Here is a 13,251-nt window from a genome sequence, read left to right as displayed (position 1 = left end):
CCAACATTATGCTTTTGAAAGGCATGCCTTCGGACTGTAACTTGGACAAAACTCGTCCAGGTGTGATAATCCTAGTAGAACTACAGATGAAGTGAAAAAGGAAACCAAGGGATAACCCCTGATATTGGTCACTCACCAAAGTAAGAGCTTACAACTGAAACTCGTGAGGATGAAATCCCGTGCGGCTAAAACTCGTGAGGAAGAAATCCCAAACTACTGTAATTAGGAACTTGGTCAAAAAAGAAGCTTGGTCAGAAAGGAGAAATCCTTATTGGAAGGAAGAAACTGATTGCAAGAGAGGTGAGAAAACATATAACTCAAAATAGGGTTAAAAGTGTCTGAAATGTTATTGTTAGGGTAGTATGGAGATTAAACAAAATTGCAATGATGGATTTTGGACGAAAGGGGTCTTTGTCTAACGATCATAATACAGGGGGGGGTCTTTATCACAGACCCCATAGTACTTGGGGGTCTTTATAATTTACCCTTATTTCAACTGTGATCCTGTATGGTGCAGTTGCTTGTTTACTAGGGATATTCACTTTAGTATCCCCATTTGAAGCAACTCACTAAAGTTGTGTTGGATACCATTGTTATTTCTTCATAAAGCATTTGGGGTTGATCAATAAAAATTACAGAGAAGTACGAATACATACGATGCATAATTCTGAATTCCAGCCCCCCCCCCCTACAACTAGCCCTCTCCCCCCTATAAACCACATCCTGCGGGTGAATTTGGCATCAATTCACGGTCCCCCTCACATAATTAATCAGAAACGTTTTGGATTGAATAATACAAATTATTCTTGTTATTTGAAGTATAAAATTTGGTATTTGAACTCTAAACAGCAATGGTCAGTCCCTACATGTTTTTTTTTTTTCAGTTGAAGTGGCTCTCTTGTGTAATAGTGTTAAATATGCATCATCACATCTCTTTATTACATTGTGAATGTGATTATGCACATCTAATCATCCTTTTCTCTATTCTTAACAATAAATAAATACAAAAAACGGTGTTGGGCATTGAGACGGGTATTGAAGCCAAGATGCCTATCTTACGGTTTGTGACAACTGGTACACCCAGATCTAACATAATGGTGTATTTGATCCAATGGACGTTGATTGCTTGCTTCCAGATGAGGATAGTAATGTACCATATCGAATTTATGTGCCACGTAAGACACTAACTCTAGATCATTCATCATTTATTGAAACATGTAGTGGGAGCAAGAAATATACATCCTCTCCTCTGGTTGTATACATGCATCTTAGTTGTATTTAGTTCAAACTTTTAATTCGAACGAAATTCAAGCCTGAACCAAATCTTAAATTTTTCTATCAAGTCAAGCTTAAATAATCTAATATCGGGTTAAGCTCAGCTCGTATGCACGCCTAATACGAGGGAAGTGGTGGGATTGATTAATTATTAACATTGAGCTTTATTTTGTACATGTACAATTACAAAATAAGGATTTGGATATATAACATTCTAATATCTGGATACACTTTAGAGGCTAGAATCTAAAATCGAAACATATATTGTTCTAAAATGAATATTTTGATTACCAAAAGCTAACTTGATCATTTTGAAATAAAACATGTTTTCATATTGAATTATTTGCATTTGTTTTTTTGTTGAGTTTGTTCTCTTTTCCTTAAGCATCAAAGGGGTGTTTGCTTTTTGGATTTTGAGAAGGGAAAAACTTATACTTCTAGATACCCATTTCTCAGGTGGATAAATAACTTTTCGAGGAGCCTGAATACCATGTTTAAACCTATCCAAGCTAGCTTTTCACTAAATCAAGTCCACGTGAATACCATGTACCCCAATTCTTAAGTCCACGTGAATATTGTCAACTAAGTGCTCACCATGTAACCAACCACAAGCCACACTCGTTTCTTATTTACACGTAGAAAATCAACTTGGATAAAAAACCAATCACAGTATATATTATAATCTTCGTTATAAAGTGTACAACAAACACCTTCGTTTACATAAGGAACTGTGCATATACTTAATCAGTTATTGATAGCAGTAGTAGTAGTGGTAGTAATATTTTAGTTTTAGTTGTCCATCCAGAACTGAGCTTGAAGATAATCGATCACCTTCTTGTCAACTTGGAAAGCCTTTGCAAGAACATCATCTTTGATGGGTGGCTTGGATCCAAATACAGCATTAGCAGTGGTGATTGTACCAGGGTTCTGACTGCTTAAACCGGCAAAGGCGACGGCATTGGTGTGCCCCACATTGAACTGGAAGTGAATGAGACCTTGAGGGAACACAAACATATCTCCCTTGTTAAGGGTCTTGGTAATAAGGCGATTTTCAGGATTGGAGGTGACGAAGCCTACGTAGAGTGTACCCTCCAACACAACTAACACCTCGGTGGCGCGGGGGTGGGTGTGGGGTGGATTCAGGCCGTAGGGAGCATAATCTATGCGAACCAAGGAAACGCCAAGAGTATTGAGACCTGGTAATTGCATCACATTGACTGGAGTGACTTTGGAGCCAACAGGGTTGGACGTGTTTCCGGGCTTGTCAAGGCCAGAAAAGAAGAAATCATCTGCTGTTGTGTAGTTTGGATTCTTGCAAAACTTCCCATTCACGAATACTGTTCAGAAAACAATAACAAAATTGTCAAATAACAGTTGATAGCAAAGAATGAAAAACATTTAGGTTCTTTTTTGTTTTTAGAAAACTTTTTTACCCTATCTGGGTTCGGGCACAGTGAGTGAACACGTAATAGCTGTGTAACACATGCCCTAATTAATGTGCCTTTAGTCCAAACATTTTTACTTTGTTAGACAGAAATTACCCATTATTTTATTATTTTGGTCAAAATAATTAAAAATAAAAACAATGAAAAAGAAAAACGTAAATGAGTCCCAACTCCCATTTTGCTCATTTTGCTTACCTAACATGTCTACTACATCCAGACCCTTTTTATCTAGCTAAGTGCAATTATCCCAAGTTCTTTTTTTGTTTAATTTATCTGGGTAAATATATCTTATAGGGGCCTTTTTGACTATTTTAATTTGTTTTCATTTACCATCTATTGGGAAGTTCATCAACTTACCCAAGTCCGGAAAGGGTTTCACTTACCAAGATAAGTGATACACAGGAAAATCAATTTTGCCATAAATCCCACATATTTCTAAAATAAGAATAAGGGTAAAATAGTCAATAGAACCATAAACAAACAAAGACCTTAAAACAAAAACAAACGAAGGCCTTTATAAGTAAATATGATGTTAGTTGGTTGAATACGTGGAAGTATAGGGCTGCATTTTGTGCAAGTGACAGAAGAAAAACGAAGAGGAAGAATGGGAGAGCAGATGTAGTACCAGGAGTCTCAGTGTCTTTAATGGCAACACAGAAGTCTTGCAGAGGACTTGGAGCAAAGGGCCAAGAGGACAAGAACTGCAATCATCCTAGCAGTCATTTTTCACTAGCTAGCAGCAATATTGAAATCTTGACAGAACAAATGAACAAATTGCTTGGTTGATGGGTTGAGAAGGTTGGGATGAGAGCTGTGCTATTTATAGAGAGAAGCCAATGAAATGGTCTTGTATCTTCTGATCTGGTCTCCGCGTGTAATCCAGGATTGGGTTAATTGTTTATTGGAATTAATTACAAAGTCCACAACTGCTCTCATTTCTTTGAAATCTTGTTCTCAAAGAAATAACGACAGTAAGAAGTCATCTCATACCTACCGATATATTTAATTCTTCCAAAAGACATGGCACATAGTTTTATTGAACAAAGATTTTGATACATGTAGTAGATATTTCCAAGTTCATCAACTATATCCTCTAATATATTCCAACAATTTCGCCAAACTTAGGGAAGGAATTCAATGTCATCTGTTAATAAGGTGAGGACATTACTTGACGTACGTGTACTTACGGTTGGTTGATATTATAAATATGTATACGTTAGGATATGTAAAGAATAGAAAGGAGACCAGATCAATCTTGACTCTGCTCTGCTCATCAGATCCATTAAAATAAGAGTTCAACTGTAGCACTATCAATTACCTTAATAGGATAACCTTGAACTTTTAAAAAGGGGTATTTGAGAAATGGTCAGAATAAAAAATAGGGATTTATCTTTGTTCATTCACAAATAGAAGGGCTTTATCTTTGTTCAAATTGCAGAATAAAGCATAAAAAAAAATACGGATTGAGAAACCTATGTTGGTGGCTTTCTTTAATCGTTTGATTGGAAAGGGAAGTCCAGGAAGAAGTTGTTCTCTAACGAGTCTAATATACTAGTACATTTATCTTTCCTATTCAAGAGTCTATTCTGAAAATTTAAATGAACATGAAGGATAAAAGAGTAATTATATATATATTTAAGCTTTTTTTTTTTTAACTTAGGGTATGTTTAAGTTAATTTATGAAAAGTTGGGGTATGTTTAAGTCTTATACCCTTATTTTATTGTTCATTTATAAAGTTTTTTGGTATTTAAAATAGCCCTACCTGGCATATACTATCTGTCTACTCGTTGCCACGTGTATACCATTGGTGATCCAATGCCATTAACATGACATGCACACTGTCCCATCTTATATCTTAATATTAAAAGGGTGGTTTCCCCTTTCGCCAAATGGCAGTAATTAACTACGGCCATTGCCATTTATTTATTTTAACCCGGTTTTAATAATTAATGATTATTAGAGTAATTTAATAAATGTATAATTAGTGATTATAATTAATAATTACTGTTATTATAAATATTGTTAATAAATACATATTTATTTTAATTTTACTTAAATTAAAATTACAAATATTGTTATTAATAAATATTGTTAGTAAATTTATTAATTATTGTTATATTAAAAATAATTAAAAATGTTATTAAAAGTATTGTTATTGATTATTTAATAAAATATTATAATTACTGACTATTACTGATAAATACTATTAATTAATTTAATTTTGGTAATTATTAATTTAATGAATATTGCTAATAAAAATTCATAAATTTAATAATTACTGTTATATTAAAAATAACTAAATAATATTATTAAAACTATCACTACTGATTATTTAATAAAATATTATAATTACTTACTATTATTGACAAATGTTGTTAATAATTAAATATTTAATAAATAATGTTAACAAAAATCAGCAAAAATAATGTTTGTCTTTTTGCTTATTGAATTTCTTTGGATTAAATTTTTGGGTTTAGAGGGGCCGGTTTAAGGCCTAGCTACCCTTTGAACCAATGGCTGACCTGATATAACCCCTGTACGAGAGTATCGGGAAGCCACCGACACGATACGTATCGGCCAATACGGGCCAGCATGCATTGATACTTTGAACCTTGAGTTGCTTTGGTTTACATTTATAGATTTTGTGCTCTGAAGATTGTTACATATTGTAAGTTCAAAATATTGCTATTTGAATTTTTTTTTTAAATTTGACAACTGCTATACCTAGAATTGGCAAATAATGTAACAATAACAATTGTCAATTAATTATAAAAATTATCAAATATAAATTAAAAAAATTACCATTGTTAGACATAAATTACCAATATTTATAAAAAAAAATTCTAAAAATAAATCAAAAGAAGTTATCACAAATTAGTAGGGATAATAATTACTTGAAATTATCAAATAATATAATCCTAAATACATTAAAATAATTTGCCAAAAAATTATCCTAAATTAATAGAAATGTCCAAAAATAGCCACTAAATTCCATAAAATCAATAAATTACTATAATTTACCAATAAACTATCATATCAAAAATATAATACATTAGTATATATTTACCAAGAAATTAGTATATAATAGAAATTACCAAAAATTAGTAGAAATTATATAATAGAACTAATTTCCACTAATTGACCAATAAACTATCATATAATAAGTATATATTGACCAAGAATTCTCATAAATTAGTATAATAGAAATTACTAGAAATTAGTAGAACTTAGCCAAAAATAACCACTAATTTCCATAAAATATTATATTTACCAAGAATTATCATAAATTATTATATAATAGAAATTACCAGAAATTAGTAGAACTTAGGGAAAAATAACCACTAATTTCCATAAAATATGATAAAATAGATGAAATTAGTATAAATTTGTAAAAATAACCATTAAATTCCAAAAATCAGTAGAACTTATGATGATAATTACTTCAAATTATCAAATAATATGAACCTAAATAAATTACAATTATTTGTCAAAAATTGCATTTCATTTTCCCGTGCATCGCACGGGTCCCTGCTAGTTTTTTATTACATAACAAGTTGACACATGTGTGAGATGACTACTTCAAATGCGTACCAGTGTATTTTTATCAAACAATTTGTGTTGTTTCTAATTTGGAAGTATGGTTTTCAATTTTTTTAACCAAACGAATTTCAAAGTAAAAGTGAAATTTGTACTTATGTACTTTGGTACTCTAAAAAGGTACGAAGTACAAAATCAAACCAAATATAACAACGGGAGAATGACGATTCAACCTAGGGTCAGAATTTTTAGGCCCAAAGTACAGTTCGGGTGGGTGCCAGATCGGAATTGATGCCAATTCACAGGTAGGCATTGGTGTATAGAGTGAGGGTTTTTGACCTTTTCAATGTTTATAGCTCTGCAATGGAATTCAGATATCTACATTGAGCCTATCCATACTTTTCACAAAAGTTTTTGGAATTCAGGAAGCCCAAAACCATTATAAATTGGACCTCATACGAGTATGTAAGGGGAATGACAAATAGGAGACCCACATTCTCTCTCTCTCTCTCTCTAAGCTATAAGTCACTATCCTCCCACCTCTCTCCTTATCCAAGTCATCGTCGAACTTTCATCGACGCACCTTTGCACCTCTCCTTCGAAATTTAATAACTAACAAACAACAACAGCCTCATCTCTCAACGAAGGGTATGTAGCTAGCCACTCAAGGGTAGGGTTGTCAATGGGTCAAATCTAGATCAGAATCAGTTAGAATCGGAACTGATCTAACATGAAATATTGAGGACCTAGACCTGATAAGGTCTGTAATTTTTTAACTTAGAACCAAAACAATCAGTTCTCAAGACAATTAAGTCTGGCCCAACAAACCCGATTATAATAACTAAAAAATAAATATTTATGTTTAATATATATATTAAATATTCTATATCTATATAATTTATTTATTTAACATATTATACATAATATATATGTATATATATACATAATATATATATATATATGGTCGGGTCTGAATCAGTTCAAGAATAGGTGAAACCGGTTCTAAACCAATAGTAATCGGGACCCTATATCAGGACCCATAATCGACCCGTCAGTTCTAGTTCCCAAAACCATAACCTGCCCGATCGGTTCGGGTCCGTCGAGTCAGACCCGACCCATTGACAACCCTACTCAAGGGATCTAGCCAATTCTATTCCCTTATTCCCCTTCTTTGGTCTAGACAACCATTCTCTTTGGACTTTTGGAGTTAGACCATCCTCATTCCAGTTGCCTTACATCAAAAATATCTGGTTATACTCCAAGAATGATACTCTCAACTAAGCAGTTGTAGGACCTTTAAGGGAATTTGATTAGAATTAGGGGTAGATTCAAGGTGAGCAAAGCTGAATATTTTATGTTAATATTATATACTTTTATAAATTATTAATTGATGTTTTGATTTACATTTTATATTAACATATTTATTGTTTACAAAAATGAAAATTTTGGTTTACCAAATACTTGAAATTTAATTTTTAGTTGACCTTTTTGTCAATGTTAAAAGTTAAAAATAGAAAAATAGAAAGAAATGATGTAATAATTAAAATACAACAGTTGCATATGTTTCATGCCTTAGACGTTAATAGAAAATAACAATAATGGCTTTGTGCATGTATTAATTTATAAAAATCTATATAATTAATTAATATGTGTCTTGGACTCTTGATTGAGCATTATTAATAAAATTGTATGACATTTATGCATCCAACTATATTAATTGTAATATAATTCCTATGTACCTATACATTATTTGTAGCTATTTTAACATGAAACTTAATGTTATTAATACATTTATGGAATTTGTATGCATTTCACTAGTGTATCCTTATTTCTCCAAATCATATCCGTATTTGTATTTATATGCAAGTTGTCTCCAGATACAATAATACTTGACAAAAATGATTAATCCTTTGATTAATTTTTAACTTCAACGCCTATCCCTATCCCTGAGTGTTATAAATGTTCTCTGTATCAAAATTATGTTTTCCTAGCAAGTTTAGGATGCATTGGTTTTTAACTTCAATGCCTATCTGTGACAATTCTAGCCTTCAACCTACAACGTCTCACATCTCACACTTCAGCTTCTCACAAACATCAGCAACCTGGAATTTGCTTTCCGCTAAAGCTGAAATTTCCTCCCACCAATATCGCAATTTCCAGGGCACGGAGGCTAAGCCCAACATCATATCACATTGACACCTTCGAATCAGCCTCTACGAAAACTTTGTCAAGGCCCAAAGTTTTCGCTAAGTATAGCCCATTCATTAGCACCATCCCTTCACCATAAAGGTTTGTATTAACTCCATAGTGCTTATGGAAAGCACTAATAAAACCACTACTACTACATGAATTGCCTATAGCTAATCCATCTATATATTAAGCTTAACAAAGGCATTTGGAACCGCGGAGGGCAAGGTTTTAGGTCCATACTAACAAAAGCCAACATTTGGTTATGACCCAACCTTCCTAAGCTCACTACAAGAGAAAGTTTTTTGAATCCAATGTAGGACAGATGGAATAACCTCTTAAGAGCATTGATAAGAATTCTCCATTTTTCCTCTACTAGTGAATTCCAGGGCCTTCCAGATTTCTTTTGGAGATGTAAGTTCCTTATAGAAATTGTAGAGCCGGTCTGATAAGGCATTCAGTATGTGTCCTCGGCACAGAAGTGAGTCATCTTCTCGTTTTGCTCTTTCTTTCTTTAGTTTTCCTGAGTCTTTGTCAGTGGGTTCAGGAAGTGATTGCAGATTCGGATCCAGCAGATAGTATAGTTTTAGTGTGGTCAGAAAGAAGATCATCTTGTCTTGCCATCGGCTGAATTTTGCTCCATCGAACTGGTCTAATCGAACAAGATCTTGGTTCATCATCTTGATCGAAGTCATGCTTGCTTCTGCCTCCATTGCAAAATAACGTTCTAAAATTGTTGGAAAATGGTGTCACTATAACTTTGGAGGAGAAGCTCTGAGGCGCGTCTAAAGAAACTGCCTTTAGAATGTTATTTGCCCCCACTCAGTTTCACTGAGTTTGTTGTTGGGTTACAAGCAAATCCGTTCCCAGGATACAACAGAGCCTTGGGCGAGAATTGGCAACCAGCAAAGTTGAAGAATCTCCGGAAAAACCTTCTATGAGACTGTAGTAGAATAGACTGAGAGAGAGAGAAAGTGGATTTCGAAAAAGTGTGTTTTGAAGTCTAATTCATGCTCCTTAAATAGTTTATGAAGATGTATGAAAAAAAGGTAGGTGATGGTTCAGAGAAGGCACCTTGAACAGTCACAATTTCAAACATTGTGACTGTTTAAAAAGTAGTTAACAGTTAATGACTATTAACTTTGAATTGTGCCTCTTGATCACACCCAATCGAATCGTGACCGTTGATCTCATCAATGGTGATCAACAATCAGATCGCACCAAAACCAAAGCCGCCCTTCGTGAGCCACGCGGGTAAGAGCAAAGTGCGAGCAAAGTGCGCCTCACACACGTGCACACGTGTGCGTGTTGCACGGTATCAAACCCCCATATTCTCCTCTACTATTTCTAAGGAGTGTAAATCAGCTCCTATCAAAATACTAAAAACAAAGCTTATAATTTTCCAGTGTGGGACAAGTACAAAACTGGGTTTTGTAAGAGAAGCTAATTTTTCAACCAAGTGTGTAGGTGCAATTTCTCATGTAATTGACCAATCAAATCCATTGGATTTAATCTCTTATGAGATTAAAATCCAACAAAAATTATTTATAATTCATGGGCAGTTTTTGAAGTGGGAGTAAATGACATATATTTCCTCTTTATGTTTGTTGTATACTTGGACAAGGGGGTAGAAAATGTCCTATGAAAATTCCAGAAAAAAGGAACATTTGCTCTTTTATAGGTAGTACAGATACAAATTACGCTCCTTCCAAATTTCCCAATAAATTAAGCAGGTCATTCTTCCAACCACCTCAGCCCATTGATTATATATGCACACTATTCTGCACATTCAGCCAATTAAAGATGATTTTGTGAACTCTTTTGTTACCCCAAAAATCCATACCCAAGCATGCATCTACTAAAAAAATGTCCAAACTTTCTTCGTTAGACAGCCATGAACAAATAAATGATGGGCATCTTCATTATCCTTCTCCTTACAACAAACACACCTCGAGGCTAACTGGATACCAATTAATGTGTTGCATATCAAAATCAACTCCCACTCTTCCCCGAAGTAACTTCCACACAAAAAAAAAAGAGATTTTAGAAGGAACTTCTCTACTCCAAAGAGCTTTACTCCAAGTTACTGGCCTCCTCATGAGAAGTTCTTAAGAAATTCCATGCACTTTTTGATGTGAACTTATTACCATCAGAAGTTGCCAACCACACCACCTTATCCTTCTTGTTGGTAGCTGAAGTCTAGACTGCTTAATCGTATCTTTTTACTGAGGTAAAAGAAAGGACTTCATCGGTTCAAGATTCCAATCCCAATCAATAGATAAAACATCCTTTAGTTGTATCCCAATATTTACTACTTCAACATCCACAACTTTATCAATTAATGGCCCTTCATCAAGCCATTTATCTAGCCAGAAACTTAACCGTCCTTCACCCACAAGCCACTTAGAACCAGTTAAAAACTAAAGAGCTTCAAGAATAATTGGGCACAATGAAGAGGCCATCGGCATTGATCCATATTTATAATAAGAAAAGGTTTACAAAAATGGAAACTCTATCTTAGGTAGAGTCCTACAAAGATAACAAACAGTAATGTTCATCTCTTAGGATAATGACTATCCTAAGAGTACATCTCATTAGGATAACAATTATCCTAAAGTTTTAAGGATAATTGTTATCCCAAGGATGGACTTTTATCCTAACTGAAATACATGTGGAGATAGTGTATCTCTAATACTCTAATACGCCCCCTCAAGCTCCATGCTCATCAAGAACATGGAGTTTGTTTCTCAAGAAATAGAACCGATCGCCTGCGAGTGGTTTGGTGAGAATGTCAACAACCTAATCATTGGAGGAGTTAAATCATAGACTCCGTCGTCATGCAAGAACAAGATCTCAAAGAAAATGAAAGTCAACCTCAACATGTTGGGTGTGAGCACGAAAAATAAGGTTGGCAGCAAGATAAGTGGCACCAATGTTGTCACACCAAATAGTAGGTGCCTCGGAAAGTGTGACTCCAAGATCCCGAAGAAGAGATGTAATCCAGAGAACATCAGTAGTTGTTGTAGCACAAGCACGAAATTCAGACTCGGTGCTAGATTGTGTGACTGTAGCTTGCTTGCGAGAACTCCAAGCAACTAAGTTAGGACCTAGAAAAATAGCAAAACCCCCCGATAGATTGGATATCATCTAGACAGTCTGCCAAGTCAACATCAGAATAAGCATGAAGTGAAAGAGAAGAAGAAGATGCCCGAGAGAGGTTCAGACCATGCATAATAGTGTCTTTAAGGTAAGGCAAGATACGTTTGACGGTTGCCTAGTGTTCGATAGTTGGAGACTAGAGAAACTGAAAGGCTTTGCTTACCGCAAACGAAATGTCCAAGTGAGTGATCGCCACATATTGAAGAGCACCAACTATATTTTTGTATTCTATAGAGTCATTGAGGGGACAACCACCATATCGAGAGAGCTTAGGATGAACAGCCATGGGAGAGGAAATGGGCTTAGCAGACTCCATGTGAGCCCGTTATAGAAGATCTGTGATGTACTATCGCTGACTAAGAAGTACCCCATGAGGATGCCAAATGAGCTGAATACCAAGGAAGAAGGCGGCAGGACCCAGATCTTTGAGAGAGAAGTGTCAAGAGAGCTCCTGAATGCAACAGTGGCTAGCAGTCTGGGAGTTCCTTATAAGCAAAACATCATCCACATATATGAGCAAGTAAAGCATAACAATCTTGGAGCAGTACACAAATAAGGAGGTATCAGTTGTAGAAGCTCGAAAACCCATCTGGGTTAGTTGGTAAGTGAGACAAGCATACCAAGCCCGAGGTGCTTGGCGAAGCCCATATAGGGCTTTGTGCAACTTGAAAACATGGGATGGTTTAGTGGGATCTTCAAAACCCTTAGGTTGTTTCACATATATATCCTCACGAAGTTCCCCGTTAAGAAAAGCATTGTCAAAATCAATCTAATGAATACACCACTGATGAAAGACTAAGAGAGGATAGTACAGATGGTGACGGGTTTCACAACCAAGCTAAAAGTAGCAGTGAAGTCGACCCCATGAATTTGAGTGAAACCTTATGCCACCAAGCATACCTTGTACCTATCAATAGTATCATCTGCCTTTCACTTTACCTTATATACCCATTTGCTTCCTAGCACATTCATGTGAGAAGAATAGGGGACAATGCTCCAAATACCATTAGTAACAAGAGCATTGAACTCCTTAGCCATAGCATCACACCAATGAATAGATTTTACTGTTGGGGAAAAGCTAGATAGTTCTGTAGTATCATCTTGTGATTGAGCTAATAATGATTGTGGTAAGGGATACCTAGTCGTAAGATGAGAATGGGGAGGAAGGAAACCGTCCATAGATCAAGTAATCATAGTATGTTGGTAAGAATGCCGAGGTGTGACTGGAACTATTACATCAAGAATGTCCTGCACAAGATTGGTTTCGTGTGGTCCAACCTTAGGGGAAGGTATACTCGGTGAAGAGGCTGATGAATGGTTAGGGTTGTCAGAGGGTGCCAAACCAACAGTAGAGAAGTGGGGACCGACGACACAGGAGAAGCAGTTGAAGACACGATGGGAAGCTACAAATAAACACTAGTTGGATGCACAGGATCTGATGGAGCAGCTGCAAAGAACCCCAAAAAATGATGCTCATCAAAGATAGCATGTCGAGAAACGTATTCTCTCCCAGTTCTAGGATGTAGATAGCAATAACCTTTGTGTTTGTCATTGTAGCCAAGGAAGATGCATTGTTGAGAGCGCTAGCCAAACTTGTGTCAATTGTAGGGTCTAAGTAGAGGGTAGTAAGCACACCCAAAAATTTTG

General features: G+C 35.2%; 1 protein-coding gene across 1 annotated transcript; it reads right to left on the bottom strand.

Annotated features, from left to right (window-relative positions):
• Nucleotides 1-1,934: 1,934 nt before the first annotated feature.
• On the bottom strand, nt 1,935-11,920 carry LOC148848641 (putative germin-like protein 2-1). The gene is made up of 4 exons (XM_088951347.1): nt 11,768-11,920; nt 11,320-11,592; nt 3,346-3,421; nt 1,935-2,612 (listed from the first exon to the last, which is right to left on the bottom strand). The coding sequence occupies exons 1-4, from the start codon at nt 11,918-11,920 to the stop codon at nt 2,065-2,067; spliced, it is 1,050 nt and encodes a 349-aa protein (XP_088807473.1). The 3' UTR covers nt 1,935-2,064.
• Nucleotides 11,921-13,251: the final 1,331 nt, after the last annotated feature.

This window comes from Nelumbo lutea, chromosome 6 (genome assembly GCF_056320005.1).
Source record: "Nelumbo lutea isolate HS-2025 chromosome 6, American lotus-T2T, whole genome shotgun sequence".
NCBI classification, from domain to species: domain Eukaryota; kingdom Viridiplantae; phylum Streptophyta; class Magnoliopsida; order Proteales; family Nelumbonaceae; genus Nelumbo; species Nelumbo lutea.
The sequence above is the reverse complement of the archived record's forward strand: the minus strand, read 5'-3'. Positions and strand labels throughout refer to the sequence as shown.

Bases quoted from the DNA above. Each gene is read 5' to 3' on its own strand.
- LOC148848641 (XM_088951347.1), bottom strand. From the start codon at position 11,920: ATGGAGTCTGCTAAGCCCATTTCCTCTCCCATGGCTGTTCATCCTAAG. The intron at 3,422-11,319 runs GTTGACTTTCAT...GGATGATTGCAG, and splicing joins CTCACACCCAACATGTTGAG to TTCTTGTCCTCTTGGCCCTT. The intron at 2,613-3,345 runs GTACTACATCTG...TTTTCTGAACAG, and splicing joins TAAAGACACTGAGACTCCTG to TATTCGTGAATGGGAAGTTT.